A 19,154-nucleotide genomic window follows, 5' to 3' on the forward strand; every position below is an offset into this window, starting at 1 on the left:
CAAAGACAGACTCTTGAACCACCAGAGATTTCTGCAGTCGTTCCTTCAGGATTTCATACAGTAGTTCCTGCAGAGATAAGCCCAGAATTTTCTTCATGGATTTCTCCAGTTTCTTTCAAGGTTCCTCCTGGAATTCCTTCTGAGATTCCTCCCTGAAGAAACGAGATTCCTTCCCTCTAAATAAATGAAACAAAAACTGTAGCAAAATCTCTATTGTATTGCCTTCAATTGCAATGCAGTATTGCAACATGAACTACACTAAGGATGCGGCTAATGTCACAATAGGTCTAATCACTGGTCGCAGCGATGGATCTGAACAGGACTTACAAAAGGTATTCATTCAATCAATAGTTTATGTCATCGATTGTCATGAAGTAGCTCAGACTACAAATTCTAGAACGTAATGATAACTTGTTTGCTTTGTCAATGTAACATTATGGTCAAATTTTGGACACGCCAATTCACGCCGCCGAAAGCTGCCACCAGCGTGAAGCCGCCGCCGCCGGCCAAAAATGGCCCTCACGCTGCCGCCGAGCAAAATATAGTCGGCGCACAGGTAGGTCTAGGTGGTCAGAATCATGAGATAAACCATGTCAAAGTATTTCATTTTTTATGCACACTGGCGACACATAGCGGCGGAATTACGCACTAAACTTACCACCATTTGATAGCCATAGACCTTATGATCAACATTGCTGAAGACACGAACATTCTAGGTGGTCAGAATCATGAGATAAACCATGTCAAAGTACTTCATTGTAAATGCACACTGGTGCCACATAGCGGCGGAATTACGCACTAAAATTACCACCATTTGATAGCCATAACCCTTCTGATCAACATTGCTGAAGACACGAACATTCTAGGTGGTCAGAATCATGAGATAAACCATGTTAAAGTACTTCGTTGTAAATGCACACTAGCGCCACATAGCGGCGGAATTACGTACTAAACTTACCACCATTTGATAGCCATAACTCTTCTGATCATCATTGCTGAAGACACGAACATTCTATGTGGTCAGAATCATGAGATAAACCATGTCAAAGTACTTCATTGTAAATGCACACTGGTGCCACATAGCGGCAGAATTACGCACTAAAATTACCACCATTTAATAGCCATAGACCTTGTGATCAACATTGCTGAAGACACGATCATTCTAGATGGTCAGAATCATGAGATAAACCGTGTCAAAGTACTTCATTGTAAATGCACACTAGCGTCACATAGCGGCGGAATCACGCACTAAAATAACCACCATTTGATAGCCATAGACCTTCTGATCAACATTGCTGAAGACACGAACATTCTAGGTGGTCAGAATCTTGAGATAAACCATGTCAAAGTACTTCATTGTAAATGCACACTAGCGCCACATAGCGGTGGAATTACGCACTAAACTTACCACCATTTGATAGCCATAGCCCTTCTGATCAACATTGCTGAAGACACGAACATTCTAGGTGGTCAGAATCATGAGATAAACCATGTTAAAGTACTTCATTGTAAATGCACACTAGCGCCACATAGTGGCGGAATTACGTACCAAACATTTCACCATTTGAAGGTCATAAACCTGCTGAACAACTTTGCCGAAGGTCTAAACTTTGCAGAGGATACGGTTTTTGAGATAAAGTTTAGTAAAAAATAAGGTTTTCAGGTGATGCCAAACTTTTTGGGGTGCTGCAATATTCAATTGGGGTGTTGCAATACTAGAAGATGCGATTCCATATTTATGGCGGGTAGTGTAAGTCTTGACATCACGCGAATTGCAACTTACATCCAAAAATTCTCTCCGTGTTTGGCTTATCTATATGAGTACGACATCGAAGCTGAAGCTTTATTATCGTTTTTTATAGTATATGCGAATTTTTAACCCGTGTGTGAATATCGTTCTATTGTTTTGTGGTTATTTTTTGACAATTCGTTGAAGTATTGTGTATATTAAGTGTTCTCGCCACTAAAAAGTGGATTGTAATTTTGTGAATATCGTTGAATAACAAAGTGGTCATAAACTTCGGCATCATCATCTGTCCCCGTACGAGTTGCATACAACTTCTTCGTCGTTAGTGCTAGCTTGAAAGCTCTAATCTGTGCCCGAGTTCGACTGGCTGCATATCTTCGAGGCGTTTTCATCAGTTCATCGCATCGTTTTGATCGTTTCTGTTGCAACGTAATCTTTTGGTCCTGAATATGGCTTGCAAAACCTGCCAAAAAGTTATTTCCGACAAGGAAGGCGTAATCTGCCGTGGCCCATGTAGAAATTCTTACCACATTCTTTGCGTCGGTTTGGTTCTATCCTACGAATCATTGGAGGCCAACAAGAAATACTTATTCTGGATGTGCGATGGATGTGCTGATATGTACTCCAGCGAAAATTTCTTGACGATGCCTTCCCACGATAACGCGCATGAAGATGTAACTCTGCAGTCGCTGAAGGATGATATTTCCGGACTGAAAGAAATCGTTTATGCTCTTTCAACCAAGTTTGAGGGCAAACCTCTTACACCTTCGCTGAAAGCTCCTCGGTGGAAGGTTAATGACACGTTTCCTATTCCGAATACACCAAAACGAATACGCGACGATGGTTCAGGGGCTCAATTTAAAGCTAAACCGTCCAATATGCGTGGATCAAAAATTGTTTCCAATCTCGTAAAAACGGTTGCACCACCTGAAGAGTTACTTTGGATCTATCTGTCAGCATTTCACCCTAGTACTTCAGAAGATGACATAGTCAATCTTGTGAAAGAATGTATCGGCTTGGGTAGTGATACAGAACCGAAGGTGGTGAAACTTGTTCCAAAGGACAAGGATCCAGGAACGCTAACATATGTAACTTTCAAAGTTGGCATAAGCAAGACGCTTAAGGAAATAGCATTATCGAAAAACACGTGGCCTGAGAATATCTTCTTTCGCGAGTTTGAGAATTATTTAAACAACAACCGCCGAGTCATCAGGATCGCCTCCAATAACAACCAGTCTGGAGGGGTGGCCAATAGTGTCGTCATCGTTCGTCGCTGATGAGGTCATCCCAGAACGCACTGCCTGCAGCACTATGGAAGCCCCTAGTCCTCCCGACCCAGTCGTGCTTGCTGATTGTTCCTGCCGTCGTAGTCGTTCTGGACTTGTGGTCGAGGAAGGTGTCAGGGTCTTCCAACCATCAATTACAGGCAAGTATTCGATCATCCATGGACTTCCGTCGCCTCAAAGGCTTTCGATTTCTAGCATATCATATACACGAGACATGATTGATACGTCGGACCGAGCCGCCCATTCTCCACCATCATCTTCAGTTTCATTCGATGTCATCCCAGAACGTACTGCCTGTAGCACTATGGAAGCCCCTAGTCCTCCCGACACTGTCGTGCTTCCCGATTGTCCCTGCCGTCGAAGCCGTTCTGGACCTGTGGTCGAGGAAGGTGTCGGGGTCTTCCAACCATCAATTACAGGCAAGTATTCGAGTAGCAATGAACTTCTGTCGCTTGAAAGATTTTCGACCTACAGCACACCAAATGCGTAAGGAGCGATTGACATCGCGGACCGAGCCGGCCATTCTCCATTAGCTTCGTTCGACGTCATCCCAGAACGCATCGCCTGCAGCACTATGGAAGCCCCTAGTCCTCCCGACCCAGTCGTGCTTCCTGAATGTTCCTGCCATCTAAGTCGTTCTGGACCTGTGGTCGAGGAAGGTGTCGGGGTCTTCCAGCAACCCTACACAGGCGAGTACTCTCCTTGCAATCAAATGCTGTCCATTGAATGTGCCTCGGCTTCTAGGTTCTTGGCTAGACGTGTCGAATCCATGACAGCGTTTGACTCCCATGCTCACTCAACTATCGAGAATGCACCATCTGCGTCTAGTTCTACAAGTACCACATCAACCACTTGCAATGCAGTCAACAGTTCGCCTTTGTCCGTTTACTACCAGAACGTACGGGGTTTGCGTTCAAAAATAGATAGTGTGTTTCTAGCTATTTCCACATGCTGCTACGATGTCATCGTCTTCACCGAAACGTGGCTCTCAGATGAGATTTTTTCAACGCAAATCTTCGGGAATAATTATTCAGTCTTTCGAAACGATCGTAACGTCCGTAACAGCAGCAAAACTCGCGGCGGTGGTGTTCTAATAGCCGTAGCGCGTCACATCAACTGTTCCGTTGATCGGTCTCCCGTCGCCGATTCACTTGAACACCTGTGGGTAAAGTTGAAACTAGTGAACTGTTCAATGAGTATTGGAGTTATCTACCTACCGCCGGATCATAGCTCAAAACAGTCTTACGTGGACAGCCACATCGAGTCGATTGGAGCTGTTTTTTCAAATCTTAACGTTAATGACCACGCGATTTTGCTCGGTGATTATAACCAATCCGGACTCGTTTGGAATTTTCAAGCAGACGCACTTCCAAAAGTGGATGTAATGCGGTCTCGTGTTTCCCCCGCCTGTGCCTCTCTTCTGGATGGATTCAACCTACTCGGGCTAACACAAGTCAATTCTATACTTAACAGCAACAGTCGCTTGTTAGATCTTGCTCTGGTAAACGAGAGCACGCTGGATAGGTACACACTGTCCGAGATTGATGACCCTCTTTCCGTATTGGACCCGAACCACCCTCCTTTTGTAGTGGAACTATCTCTTTCGGTTCCCGAAGTCGATGTACCGATTGATAATCCAAGCTTGGACTTCTCCCGAGCAAATTATGCTGAGTTAGCTGGAGCACTTTTCGACGTTGACTGGTCCATTTTGGATTCCGCTACCGACGTCGATGAAGCTGTTGAGTTCTTTTACCGCGAACTGCACAGCGTTATGGAAGAACACATTCCGTTGCGCAGACCATCTCCTAAACCTCCGTGGGGAAACGCGCATTTGCGACGATTGAAGCAGATTAGATCTAAAACGCTTCGTCGATACTGTAGACATCGGTGCTCTGTCAACAAGCATCTATTTAACCGAGCAAGTAACAATTACCGACTTTATAGTCGTTTTCTGTACAAACGATACACCCTACGGACACAGAGAAATTTGCGCAGAAACCCCAAGCAGTTCTGGAAATTCGTCAACTCGAAACGGAAAGAAGAAGGTTTACCTGTAGAGATGTTTTTAAGAAATGACGTTGGCAACTCGGCGAGAGAAAGTGTAATCTTTTTGCAAACCATTTCAAAAGCGCCTTCAATACCTTTACCTCTACTCCTGCCCAAATCGAACGTGCGTGTAGAAACACGCCGGACAATGTTTGTTCGTTGAGTCAGTTGCAAATCACACCCGAGCAAGTTAAGAATGCTATTTTGAAACCGAAGTCTTCTTATACCAGCCCTGACGGAATTCCATCTTGCATTTTCAAGAGGTGCGGCGAAATCTTGATTCGTCCATTGGTGTCGATTTTTAACGCTTCAATTCAACAGAGTAAGTTTCCTACCAGCTGGAAGTCTTCCATAATGTTTCCTGTGCAAAAAGAACGACAAGCAGAATATCGAGAATTACCGTGGAATAACATCATTGTGTGCATGTTCAAAGATATTTGAAATCGTGATGAATAGTGTGCTATTCAATTCTTGCAAAAACTACATCTCCGAGGACCAACATGGTTTTTATCCCAGGAAGTCAACCTCTACAAATCTCGTTCAGTTCGTCTCATTCTGCCTGCGTCATGCTGTATATACAGACTTGAAATCTGCCTTCGATCGCGTGGACCACGGGATACTGCTCGCGCGACTGGGAAAACTGGGTGTTTCTGACGATCTCATTCGCTGGTTCAAATCATACCTAACGGATCGAAGGCTCGTCGTCAAAATCGGATCGGAAACATCGGAGCCTTTTTCGAACTTGTCTGGAGTTCCACTAGGCAACAACTTGGGGCCATTACTGTTTTCCATATTCCTCAATGATCTGCCCAGCGTGCTTCCACCAGTAATCCGTCTGTTTTACGCAGACGACGCAAAGTTATACGTGCTAATTCGCTGCCTCCAGGATTGTGTATAACTACAGCTGTCTATTCAGTCCTTCATCGAGTGGTGTACTACCAACTTGCTGACGGTGAGTCTACATAAGTGCCACGTCATATCCTTCCATCGAAAACGAACACTAATTACTTATGCTTATGTCATCGGCGGTCAACCACTGGCACGTGTAACTGAGGTGTGTGATTTGGGCGTAATTCTGGATACTGCGATCACCTTCCGAGTACACTACTGTTGCGACGTGCGCCGATCTATATGTGAAGACTCTATAGACACCACACTCAAACATCCTCACGGCCAATGACAGATAACTTGACAACTGAATACAACGGGAACAAAGAGTAGACGTCAAGGTAAATGATAAGCAGAACTGAATGCACATGTGAATTGGATAGATGCACTCCGTGAAAATTTGCTATAGTTTTGCGAAAATTGTGTTTAAATTTGTTTGTATTAAACCAATAATTACAGTCAGTAATTAGGCAAATACGAATACCCTGAAATTAATCCAAACTTGTTTATTAGGCAGGGCATTGCTCTAAATTTATCAATTATAGAGTGAATCTAGACGAGCTCATTGAATTTGAGGTTAATGAAACCTTGTAAGTAGTGTAACATGGTTACAAGATTGAAACTGTTTTCTTGTTTTATAAATCGATTGATCATCTTTTCGTCAGGAAAAGGCTGAGTCAAATCGTACCCTAAAGAAGCAATTATATTCAATTATCATTTTAATGACGGTAGCGCCTCCCTGTGGTCGATATTGATACCATATTTCCTTATCTCAAAGCAATGAAGTACCCACTCACTGTCTTAATCTTCTTACATGGAATGAGTTATTTTGTAACGGATTAGACAATGACCGTAACAATCTATTATATAAAATTTACAAAGAAGCTTCAAACCCCATCAATAGTCTTTCCGAGTCGAACAGTGAGCTAAAGCGGACGTGGTCCCAGAGTAATAAGTGGAAGATTTTGCCAAAAGTTTAAGTGATAGCTAACTGTTTGAAAACGCTATGTGAGTTGGGAAAGCCCATAAAAATCTAAAAGAATTGTTAACTAAATTTTAAATTGTTCTAGAAGTCGGAAAGATCGCTATATATTGTGGAAAGTTGAATTGGCCCAAGTGCAGGGAACAAGGCATTCCCAATGTGAGTGAAGAAAAAACGCCATGATAATTAATAATGTAGATTTCAGCTAAATGTGTGTCCTTTTGTAGATCTTTAATTAAGATAGTTGCTGACGTCACTATTCCAGCAAACCTTGAATCTGCTGCTCGAGGCTCAGGTAAATGTGTGAACCATTTGTTGCGTGTCGTGAAAGGAAATTGTACTGTTCTATGTAATTTTTGATCCTAATGGACCCGTGTATGTGCTTCTTCTTTTTCTTGTTCGTGAAGGAATCATATCCTTCACGCGAAGGTGTTCCTGCCGGGTTCTAGAACCGGAAGTAGGTTGTAGGGGGATTCGACCACTACGAATCCTCTTGGTGGATCCAGAAGCTTGGCGGCTTGTAGGCTATAGGCCTCGTCGTCCGGCCAGTGAACCTCCATCGCACCTACGGGCCTGGGAGACTCCACGACTCCCGAGAATTTTCGACTGGAAGCCAATCACCAGCGGATTCTCGTTCAATTAGCCTCGAGACAGTTGGCGGTCCGCAGTCAATCGGACTCGCATGTGAGAGTGCTGGTGTTAGCAAAGACACGCACCACTGACAGCCTACACGCGTGTACATAGGCAGCCCCATCATCGATTAGCTACAACCAACACTGCAACAACCAATACCACAGTAACCCCGTTGCGCTATCATCAACCCTGCGTCTCCATCACCGCATCCATCGTTGGACGTCGTCGCCTGAGCTCGGGTCGAGCCAGATCAAGGTCAGATAGATTAAGTAGAGTAGAGTGAGGGACCGAAATAAAGCACGGCCGTGCGCATGAAAATTCCAATTGGAATCGTAGGAGTTTAGGAGCGGTTTTGAATACACTGATGCAAGTTTGAACGTTGGCTAGTTTACTCTAGATGACGAAAGATATTTGATGGGAATTTAGTGGGATTTTGTTGGGAATTTTAGCTGTGGTCTAAATTGATTGGGTCATTGGGGTCAGAGTTGTGGTGAGAAAGGACGGTTTCGAGTAAGAATCTTTCCGTGGTTTGATGGACTCGCCCTGAGTCTCGCTGGGCATTGCATATTGCTGCTTCACATGCAAACGGTTTGATCGTCTGCTTGGCGCTAAAGTGAAGTCAGTCGAGGAAAAGACAAGATTCGATTCCAATCAGATTTTGAACCGTTACAGTAGGAATTGTGAAATTAAATCAAATGTATGCTACAATGAATTTGTAATTGCCAGCATAATTGGCTCGTCAATTATCATCAATCCATGTGTTGGGAAGAATTTAAAAAAACTAGGGTGACCGATGTAAGTGTTTTTGTAATTTGTAAACCGTAATAGAACTAATTAAAGGCTTAGCTTTCAGCTTCGAACTACACCCAATGATACGGTGTTTCGGCTCGTAAGAACCCGAAAGTTTCCTCCCAACAAATCTGAAAGATCGTTCAAGATCGTACCGTATCGACATCTACGTGACCACAGCGATGCCGAGAAGTACGAAAAGTACTCGAAGCGCCAAAGGCCACTGCAAGGCTTGCAAAGAAGCTGACGATGACCGGATGGTCAGCTGCTGCCACTGCGAATCCTGGTGGCATTTTAAATGCGTGGGCATCAACGACAGTATCGCCGAGCCCGACCGGGTGTTCACCTGTCCAGAGTGCCAACGGCCGTCGGCACAAGTACCGGTGGTCAAATTAGCCGACAAGAAGACGAAAAGCGTTAGTTCTTCTTGCTCCAGCAGAGCAGCCAAGGCGCGTTTAGAGCTCGAGAAGCTCGAGGCTCAGAAAGCTCTGGCCGTGAAGCGCCTAGAACTTAAGCGGCGAGAGCAAGAGCGCAAACACAGGGAAGCGGAACTGTTGATGCAGCAGAAGAAGGCGCAAGAGGAGACGGAGCTTCAACAACTGGAGCTACAAATGGAAGAGATGGTGATGAACGAATCATTCCGTCTGCGGGAGATAATCACGCAAGAGGAGGGCGAGGACGACGACATCAGGAGCATTACATCCGAGCAGAGTTCGAACAGCAAGGTTCGGCAATGGAGAGCATTCAACTCGACCATGGTAGCCTCGACGGAGCAGGCTCCACCGATTGACCCGACCAGCAACGAAGCAACGTCAGCGACCGGAATTACACCAGTTAGGCACGGCAGTAATCAACGGCCTCCTAGTAATCAGGGAGTTTTGGAAGACGCAATGACAGGTATTTCGTTAGGGCAATCAGGAAGCGAGCCAACGTTAGGAGGAATTATCGGTCGTGCAGAAAGCACCATGGTAGCGACAGCTGGTAGGAACAAGACAGGCCTTCCCCCGCCTCCCCCGGCTCACTCAGGGACTAGCTTTAAAACTCACCTAGAGCAATTCTCGTCTCATAGTTTACCGACTCCCCCTGTCCCTTCTGTTGACATACGTGTACCATTCAGTCAAACCTCCGCGAACGTGCTCGTGAACAATCCGGCAGTTGTTTCACAAATCGCGAACTCGTGTTCTCGCATTGCCACGCAGTCGTCTGTGTTACACGAAGTCGGTCAAACTAGTGCAAATCGTAATAGTGGAATGTCAGTGGCTGACCTACTTGGAGGTCCACCACGGCTATCGTTTTCTGCTCAGCCCGGACCAGAACAACTGGGTGATCAAATAGTGCTGCAGAGAGGACAACTGGAGCAACCATATAGTTCAGCAATCCAGCCACCACTGGAACATCCTCCACAGCATCATGGCCTGGCATATGGCGGACCATCCCCGCAGCAATTAGCTGCTAGACACGTAATGGCGAAGGAGCTACCAACGTTTTCCGGTAATCCGGAGGATTGGCCGCTATTTATTAGTGCGTACGCCAATTCCACTCAGGCGTGTGGCTTCACAGACGCTGAAAACTTAGCGAGGTTGCAGCGGTGCCTCAAAGGGCATGCACTAGATTCGGTTCGGAGTCGGCTGCTTCTGCCAGCGGGTGTTCCACATGTCCTAGCTACGTTGGAAACACTGTATGGAAGGCCGGAGTTACTAATCCACGCGTTATTGCAGAAGATTCGAGGAGTTCCTTCACCGAAGCAGGACAGGCTTGATACGCTCATCGGATTTGGTATGGCAGTACAGAATCTCAGTGATCATCTGGAAGCTGGAAGGCATGAAGCGCATCTAAACAACCCGATGCTACTATTTGAGTTGGTAGAGAAGCTGCCGGACAGGGCCCATATAGCCGAGGCGGTAAACGCACGGGTATTCAGCATGACCATGCTGAGGGTGACGGGTTCGATTCCCGGTCGGTCCAGGATCTTTTCGTAAAGGAAATTTCCTTGACTTCCTTGGGCATAGAGTATCTTCGTGCCTGCCACACGATATACACATGCAAAATGGTCATTGGCAGAGGAAGCTCTCAGTTAAAAACTGTGGAAGTGCTCATTGAACACTAAGCTGAGAAGCAGGCTTTGTCCCAGTGAGGACGTTACGCCAAGAAGAGGAGAGAGAGGAGAGGAGGAGAAGCTGCCGGCGCATATGAAGCTCGACTGGTCTCTGTACAAGCAGCGTTGCGGAGAAGTCAACATTCGATCCTTTGCTCAGTATATGCAGACATTGGTGCGGGCAGCTACCGATGTAACATTGCAGTACGACCCAAGGCAGCAGCATTCGTCACAGCAGCAGCGATCACCAAAGGAAAGGTTCAGCAAAGACAAAAATTTCTGCGGAACTCACACGTCCGACAACTCAACACGGATGGCGAGAGCGGTGGAAGCAGTAGGAGGGGCAGCACGTTTACCACATCCAACTTGCCTGATTTGCAAAGATCCGGAGCATCGCGTCAAAGACTGTTTGGAATTTCGTAAGAAGGCCGTCGAGGAGCGTTGGAAGACGATACAGCAACTCAGCTTGTATCGGCTCTGTCTCGGCGCACATGGAAGAAGGCCATGCAAGATTCGCAAGCAATGCGACATAGGTGGATGTCAGCGTCGACATCATCCGTTGCTGCACTCGGATGAGGAACAAAGGGACACCAGGCGAGCAGAAGATGGGAAGCATGGCAAACGTGACAGCAAGCTACCAGGAAACAACGTCGTGGCGAATAGAAACGAGGTTTCACAAGAATCGGCCGAGCCAAAGCCGAGTGGTTCAAAGGTTTTCACAAATCACCATTTCGCCGGTAAAACAACGCTGTTTAGGATCATTCCCGTAACGCTGCATGGGAACAACCGCTCCGTATCTGTGTATGCCTTCTTGGATGACGGTTCGGAGAAAACATTGGTTGACGAGGAGGTTGTGCAACAACTAGGTGTCATTGGAGAGAACCAACCGTTGTGCTTACAGTGGACGTCGAATGTGAAGAGGACAGAGGCGGGTTCACAACGTGTTACCTTGGAGATCGCCGGGTTTTCAAGCTCGACCAAACACACTCTGTCGGACGTGCGTACAGTGAACAAGCTGGACCTACCCAGGCAGACGCTACGGTATGCGGAGTTGGTGAAGACATTCCCGTATTTGAGAGGCCTACCGATCGGCGATTATGAGAACGCGCAGCCTAGCATCCTTATCGGAAATGATAATGCGCACGTCACTTCTACCCTGAAACTACGGGACGGACAGCCAGGAGAACCGATAGCAGCAAAATCACGTTTAGGATGGACGGTTTACGGTTCCAATCAAGAAAAGTCCGTAGACAGAGTTCACACCTTCCACCTTTGCGAATGCCAGGAAACGGATCAAACGCTTCACGAGCGGGTGGAGCAGTTCTTTTCGGTAGATAGCTTGGGAATAATGGAAGTCGATCGTCCTGAATCGGTTGAAATCCAGCGAGCTAACAGGATCCTGCGGGAAACCACGAAGCGTATCGGGCTTCGTTTCGAAACGGGACTTCTATGGAAGTACGACTGCTTTGAATTCCCGGACAGCTATCATATGGCGGTTTGACGGCTACAGTGTCTGGAGAGGCGGATGCAGAACGATCCTGTTATTGGAGAGAGCGTAAGAAGGCAGCTGTCCGAGTATCAGTCGAAAGGTTATATCCATAAGGCGACGCAGAAGGAGCTAGACGACTCAGATCCAAGACGTACGTGGTATCTACCCTTGGGGGTAGTTATAAACCCCAAGAAGCCGTCCAAGATTCGCATCTTTTGTGATGCGGCGGCGAAGGTCGATGGCATTTCGCTCAACACGATGCTATTAAAAGGGCCAGATTTTCTCCGGACATTATTGGACGTTCTCTTCGGTTTCCGAGAAAGGCGAATCACTCTATGCGCAGACTTGAAGGAGATGTTTCACCAGATTCGGATCAGGCCGGAAGACCGTCAAGCTCAACGGCTGATCTGGCGCGAGGATCCATCTCAGGATCCCTAAGTATACTTGATGGACGTGGCAGCTTTTGGTGCAACATGTTCTCCGTGTTCGGCCCTTTTCGTCAAAAACTTGAACGCGGAAGAGCATGCCCAAGAGTTTCCTGCCGCCGCAGATGCCATAATTCGGAAACATTACGTGGACGATTATTTGGACAGCGCTGACAACGTGGAAGAAGCGGTGAAACTGGCGAATGAGGTAAAACATGTCCATTCTCTCGGCGGATTTCATCTTCGGAATTGGCTTTCGAACTCCATGGAAGTTCTGGCACGGGTCGGGGAGACCGATCAAGCCACGGAGAAGTCTCTCCAGCTGGACAAAAGCACTACCACGGAACGCGTACTAGGGATGTATTGGAAGCCCGACGAAGATATTTTCATGTTCTCCACTATCCCAGCGCTGAACACGAAACACCCTACCAAACGTCAGGCGCTACGTGTAGTCATGAGCCCGTTTGACCCGGCAGGATTGTTGTCTTTCTTTCTCATCCACGGAAAAATATAAATCCAAGATCTGTGGCGAGCCAAGACCGACTGGGACGAACTGATTCCGGAAAAGCTGTGTGAGAAGTGGACGCGGTGGATTGAGTTGTTTCGCAACTTGGAGGACATTCGTATTCCACGTTGTTACTTCCCGTACCATTCGGTGAACGACATTGTGTCACTGCAGCTGCACATCTACGTAGACGCGAGCGAGGAAGCATACGCGTGCGTTGGGTATCTAAGAGCAGTATTTCCTGATGGAATTGAAGTAGCGCTGGTAGGAGGGAAATCGAAAGTAGCTCCGCTGAAGGCACAATCTATCCCGCGACTGGAGTTGATGGCAGCGGTCATCGGCGTTGGCTTCTCTCAAACAATACTCAACGGCCACTCTTTGAAAATTGAGAAAGTGTTCTTCTGGAGTGACTCGAAGACTGTGCTGGCCTGGATTAACTCCGATCATCGCAACTATAGGCAGTTTGTCGCCTGCAGGGTAGGAGAGATTATTTCGAAATCGAATCCAGAACCGTGGCGCTGGATTTCTACCAAGAAGAACGTGGCGGACGAGGCTACAAAGTGGGGGAAAGGCCCCTGCCTGTCATCCAATAGTCGCTGGTTTCGTGGTGAAGATGATCTGTACCTCCCGGAATATCAGTGGATATCGAGCGTGCAGTCATCAGCAGTGCAGACTATCGAAGAGCTGAGATCCTGTATGGTGCATTGCAAGGCGGTACAACTGGTGGCATGGGAGCGGTTCTCAAGGTGGACAAGTCTGGTTCGAGCGGTAGGATACGTCCATCGATACGCGCAGAACTTACGGCGGACGGCGAGCAAGGGATCAAGGCAAACCGGCCCGCTTTCACAAGAAGAGTTGGCTAAGGCGGAAACAACCATCTATCGTTGGATGCAGCGCGAACGTTATGCAGATGAAGTGACGGTGTTGTTACAGAACAAGGGCAAGCAGTTGCAGGAACAGCAGCGGTTGGAGAGGACCAGTGTCATTCGCAAGCTATCACCGTTTCTGGACGAATCGTGCATCATCCGTTCAGATAGTCGGATCGCTGCGGCAACTTTCGTTGCGTACGACACCAGATATCCTATAATTTTACCCAAGGAGCATTTTGGCACACGGCTGTTAGTTGACTGGTATCACCGGAGGTACCTACATGCAAACAGTGAGACAGTCGTAAATGAGATAAAACAGCGTTTCCACATCTCACAGCTGAGGTCCCTCGTGCGGAAGGTAGCGAAAGAATGCACACCGTGCAAGGTAAAAAAGCCGTCCAGTCCAGCCGGTACCTCGAATGGCACCACTCCCTGCAGCTAGGTTGCAGGCATTTGTGCGTCCGTTTTCGTACGTAGGCGTCGATTACTTCGGACCAATCGCCGTAAGAGTGAACCGTAGTACAGCCAAACGATGGGTTGCACTATTTACGTGCATGACGACCCGCGCAGTACATCTCGAGGTCGTTCACACGCTTTCCGCTGAGTCCTGTAAGATGGCACTAAGACGTTTCATCGGACGCAGAGGAGCTCCGACGGAAATACGAAGCGACCGAGGCACGAACTTCGTAGGAGCGAGCAACGAGCTGAAGAAGGAGATGAACGCAATCGATCGCCAGTTAGCCGAAACATTCACAAACGCGAACACGAAGTGGCTGTTCAACCCTCCAGATACGCCTCATATGGGTGGGGCCTGGGAGCGCCTTGTCCGCTCGGTAAAAACTGCTCTCGCTGCAATGGACGCTCCTCGGACACCGAACGAAGAAACGCTGGCGACAGTACTGGTTGAAGCAGAGAGTGTAGTGAATTCGAGACCGCTTACCTACATTCCTTTGGATTCGGCGCAGGAGGAAGCCCTGACGCCGAATCACTTCCTTCTGCTAAGCTCCAGTGGTGTCGAGTTGCGGAACCCCAGCTATCAGGTCGTAATGACTGGAACCTATGTCGAGCTATGGTTGACCAGTTTTGGCGACGGCGACGGTGGGTACGGGAGTACCTTCCGACGATTGCCCGGCGTACGAAATGGTTTGAGGAGGTGAAGACAGTAGAGGTCGGAGACGTAGTCATCATTGTGGAAGAGAAGATCCGTAACGGCTGGATAAGAGGAAGAGTGGTCGAGGTTATCGTAGGGCGTGATGGACGTGTACGTGATGCTGTAATACAGACTGTCAACGGAATTGTTCATCGACCGGTTACAAAGTTTACGCGATTGGATATAGCTGGTAGTAAAGCTGGACATGAGGTACCTGACCAGCCTTACGGGTCGGGGAACTGTTGCGACGTGCGCCGATCTATATGTGAAGACTCTATAGACACCACACTCAAACATCCTCACGGCCAATGACAGATAACTTGACAACTGAATACAACGAGAACAAAGAGTAGACGTCAAGGTAAATGATAAGCAGAACTGAATGCACATGTGAATTGGATAGATGCACTCCGTGAAAATTTGCTATAGTTTTGCGAAAATTGTGTTTAAATTTGTTTGTATTAAACCAATAATTCTTCTTCTTCTTCTTGGCGTAACGTCCTCATTGGGACAAAGCCTGCTTCTCAGCTTAGTGTTCTATGAGCACTTCCACAGTTTTTAACTGAGAGCTTCCTCTGCCAATGACCATTTTGCATGCGTATATCGTGTGGCAGGCACGAAGATACTCTATGCCCAAGGAAGTCAAGGAAATTTCCTTCACGAAAAGATCCTGGACCGACCGGGAATCGAACCCGTCACCCTCATCATGGTCATGCTGAATACCCGTGCGTTTACCGCCTCGGCTATATGGGCCCTAACCAATAATTACAGTAAGTAATTAGGCAAATACGAATACCCTGAAATTAATCCAAACTTGTTTATTAGGCAGGGCATTGCTCTAAATTTATCAATTATAGAGTGAATCTAGACGAGCTCATTGAATTTGAGGTTAATGAAACCTTGTAAGTAGGAATTATGAAATTAAATCAAATGTATGCTACAATGAATTTGTAATTTCCAGCATAATTGGCTCGTCAATTATCATCAACCCATTTGTTGGAAAGAATTTTAAAAACTAGGGTGACCGATGTAAGTGTTTTTGTAATTTGTAAACCGTAATAGAACTAATTAAAGGCTTAGCATTCAGCTTCGAATTACACCCAATGAAACGGTGTTTCGGCTCGTAAGAACCCGAAAGTTTCCTCCCAACAACTACAATGACATAATTTCCAGAGCAAACAGACAACTTGGATTCATGTTTAAAATAGCTTACGAATTCCGCGATCCTCTATGTTTGCGATCGTTATACTGCGCTTTGGTCCGATCTTTTCTTGAATCGAATGTGGTAGTGTGGTGTCCCTATTAGTCAAGCTGGATCGCTAGGATTGAAGCGATACAACGAAAGTTCGTGAGATACGCCCTCCGTAATCTACCATGGCAGGATCCATCAATCTTTCAAGGTATGAGTACCGTTGTAGATTGCTCGGCATCGAAACTCTTGAACAGAGAAGGAAGGACGCTCAAGCTGTTTTCGTGGCCAAAATTCTGCTGGGAGAGTTGAATTCTCCTGAGATCCTTAGCCGAATCAACATTTATGCTCCAATGCGAGTACTTCGCCAACGTGGATTTTTAATGCTTGAATCGAGAAATTCAGGCTATGGAATGCATGAACCAATCCGGTTCATGTCTGACATTTTCAACAGTGTACACTACCTGTTCGACTTCAACACTTCCGCCGAGTCGTTCAAACGAAGACTTCAGGATAGCCAACGATAGCTCAGAAGCTGAACATACTCTGTGGAAGTAACTATGTGTTTTTATTTTATATATTTTTTTTGTGTTATGTGCAATGTTTTCAAAGAATGACTTTATTATTTGTAACAATTTAGTTTTTAAGGCATTTTTGTATTATTTTTTTTGCCTATGTTTTAATGTGTATATGTATTCAAAAGATGCAGGGTTATTATGCCTATTTGAGTGAGCCGTATGATGTGGGCAACTCAAAAAGGCTTTTCCCAGCCAGGCTTCATTAAGGCTCTATGCCCGATGAAGGTCAAAGAAATAAATAAAAATAAATAATAAATAAATAAACAAATAAACCATACCACCACACTCGCAAATAACTTACTTACCTTACCGGTCAGGCTAAGGCCGGGGTGGCCTCTGCTGTACATAGTAGCCGCCTCCATTCCACTCGGTCCATGGCTGTTTGTCTCCAGTTCCGCACTCTGCGTAGGGTCCGCAGATCGTCCTCCACTTGGTCGACCCACCTAGCTCGCTGCGCTCCACGTCTTCTTGTACCGGTCGGATGACTCGAGAACCATTTTAGTCGGGTTGCTATCCGACATCCTGATGACGTGACCCGCCCACCGTAGCCTCCCGATTTTCGCGGTATGGACGATGGTTGGTTCTCCTAGCAGCTGATGCAGCTCGTGGTTCATTCGCCTTCTCCAAGTCCCGTCTTCCATCTGCACTCCGCCGTAGATGGTACGCAACACCTTCCGTTCGAAAACTCCAAGGGCGCGTTGGTCCTCTGCACGTAAGGTCCATGTTTCGTGCCCATAGAGGACGACCGGTCTAATCAACTTTTTGTAGATGGTTAACTTCGTGTTACGGCGAACTTTATTCGATCGTAGAGTTCTGCGGAGTCCAAAGTAGGCACGATTTCCTGCCACAATGTGCCTCTGAATTTATCTGCTGGTGTCGTTGTCGTCGGTCACCAGTGAGCCCAAGTACACGAATTCTTCAACCGCCTCGATTTCATCACCGTCGATATGAATTCGGGGTGGCGGGCGCGGTGATTCCTCCCTGGAGCCCTTTGCCATCATGTACTTTGTCTTCGACACATTAATGACTAATCCGATTCGCCTGGCTTCCCTCTTTAGTCGGATGTACGTTTCCGCCATCGTCTCAAATTTACGAGCAATAATATCAATATCATCGGCGAAACCAAGCAGCTGAACGGACTTCGTGAAAATCGTCCCACTCGTGTTTATCCCCGCTCTTCTTATTACACCCTCTAACGCAATGTTGAACAGCAAGCACGAAAGACCATCACCTTGCCGTAACCCTCTGCGAGATTCGAAGGGACTCGAGAGTGTCCCTGATACTCGAACTACGCACATCACTCGATCCATCGTCGCCTTGATCAACCGTATCAGTTTATCCGGGAATCCGTATTCGTGCATAATCTGCCATAGCTGTTCTCGATCGATTGTATCATACGCCGATTTGAAATCGATGAACAAGTGGTGTGTGAGCACGTTGTATTCGCGGCATTTCTGCAACACCTGGCGGATGGCGAACATCTGGTCCGTTGTAGCGCGTTCACCCATGAATCCAGCCTGATATTGCCCCACGAACTCTCTTGCAATCGGTGATAGACGGCGGCATAAAATTTGGGAGAGTATCTTGTAGGCAGCGCTCAGTAGTGTGATCGCGCGGTAGTTTCCGCAATCCAACTTGTCGCCCTTTTTGTAGATGGGACACACGATACCTTCCATCCATTCCTCCGGTAATACTTCCTCCTCCCAAATCTTGGTAATGACCCAGTGTAGTGCTCTCACCACTGGAGTCACCAGTGCTTCTCCACCGTATTTTAGAAGCTCGCTTGGTAGTTGATCTGCTCCAGCGGCTTTGTTGTTTTTCAACCGGCCAACCTCCTCCTCAATCTCTTGAAGGTCAGGGGCCGGAAGTCTTTCGTCCTATGCACATACTCCTAGATCTGTTACCACGCCACCTTCGGTACTTGCAACGTCGCCATTGAGGTGCTCATCGTAATGCTGCCGCCACCTCTCGACCACCTCACGCTCGCTCGTGAGAATATTCCCGTGATTATCTCGGCACATGTCGGCTTGTGGCACAAAGCCTCTGCGCGAGCGGTTCAGCTTCTCGTAGAACTTTCGTGTGTCCTTAGCGCGGTACAGCTCTTCCATCGCTTCGCGATCTCGTTCTTCCTGCTGGCGCTTCTTCATCCGGAAGACTGAGTTCTGCCTGTTCCGCGCCTGTTTGTAACGTGCCTCATTCGCTCTCGTACGGTGTTGCAGCATTCTCGCCCATGCTGCATTCTTCTCGTTTTTCAACTGTTCACATTCGCCGTCGTACCAGTCGTTTCTGTGAATAAACTTAACGACCTAACCAACTCGTTTAACTTAACTCGCTAACTTAACTTAACTCGCAAATAAACATTAGGAATAATGGAATGTAACCACCGTCCCAGCTGGCCATCCCGCCAATCATTTTGCCAACTCTGGGGCACAAAATGGAAAATTTATCATGTGAAATTGTTCTATCATAGATCTCACCTTCCT

General features: G+C 46.9%; 1 protein-coding gene across 1 annotated transcript; it reads left to right on the forward strand.

Moving 5' to 3' along the window:
• Nucleotides 1–12,402: 12,402 nt before the first annotated feature.
• Nucleotides 12,403–14,196, forward strand: LOC134289874 (uncharacterized). Its single transcript, XM_062856558.1, has 2 exons — nt 12,403–12,826; nt 12,902–14,196. Exons 1-2 carry the CDS (start codon nt 12,403–12,405, stop codon nt 14,194–14,196), a joined length of 1,719 nt encoding a protein of 572 aa, XP_062712542.1.
• The last annotated feature ends 4,958 nt before the right edge of the window (nt 14,197–19,154 follow it).

Source organism: Aedes albopictus, chromosome 1, assembly GCF_035046485.1.
Source record: "Aedes albopictus strain Foshan chromosome 1, AalbF5, whole genome shotgun sequence".
NCBI classification, from domain to species: domain Eukaryota; kingdom Metazoa; phylum Arthropoda; class Insecta; order Diptera; family Culicidae; genus Aedes; species Aedes albopictus.

What these genes read in the sequence shown, in the direction of transcription:
- LOC134289874 (XM_062856558.1), top strand. Translation starts at nt 12,403, where the DNA reads ATGGACGTGGCAGCTTTTGGTGCAACATGTTCTCCGTGTTCGGCCCTT. An exon ending in TACCAAACGTCAGGCGCTAC is followed by an intron (nt 12,827 to 12,901) that starts GTGTAGTCATGA and finishes TATAAATCCAAG; the next exon opens with ATCTGTGGCGAGCCAAGACC.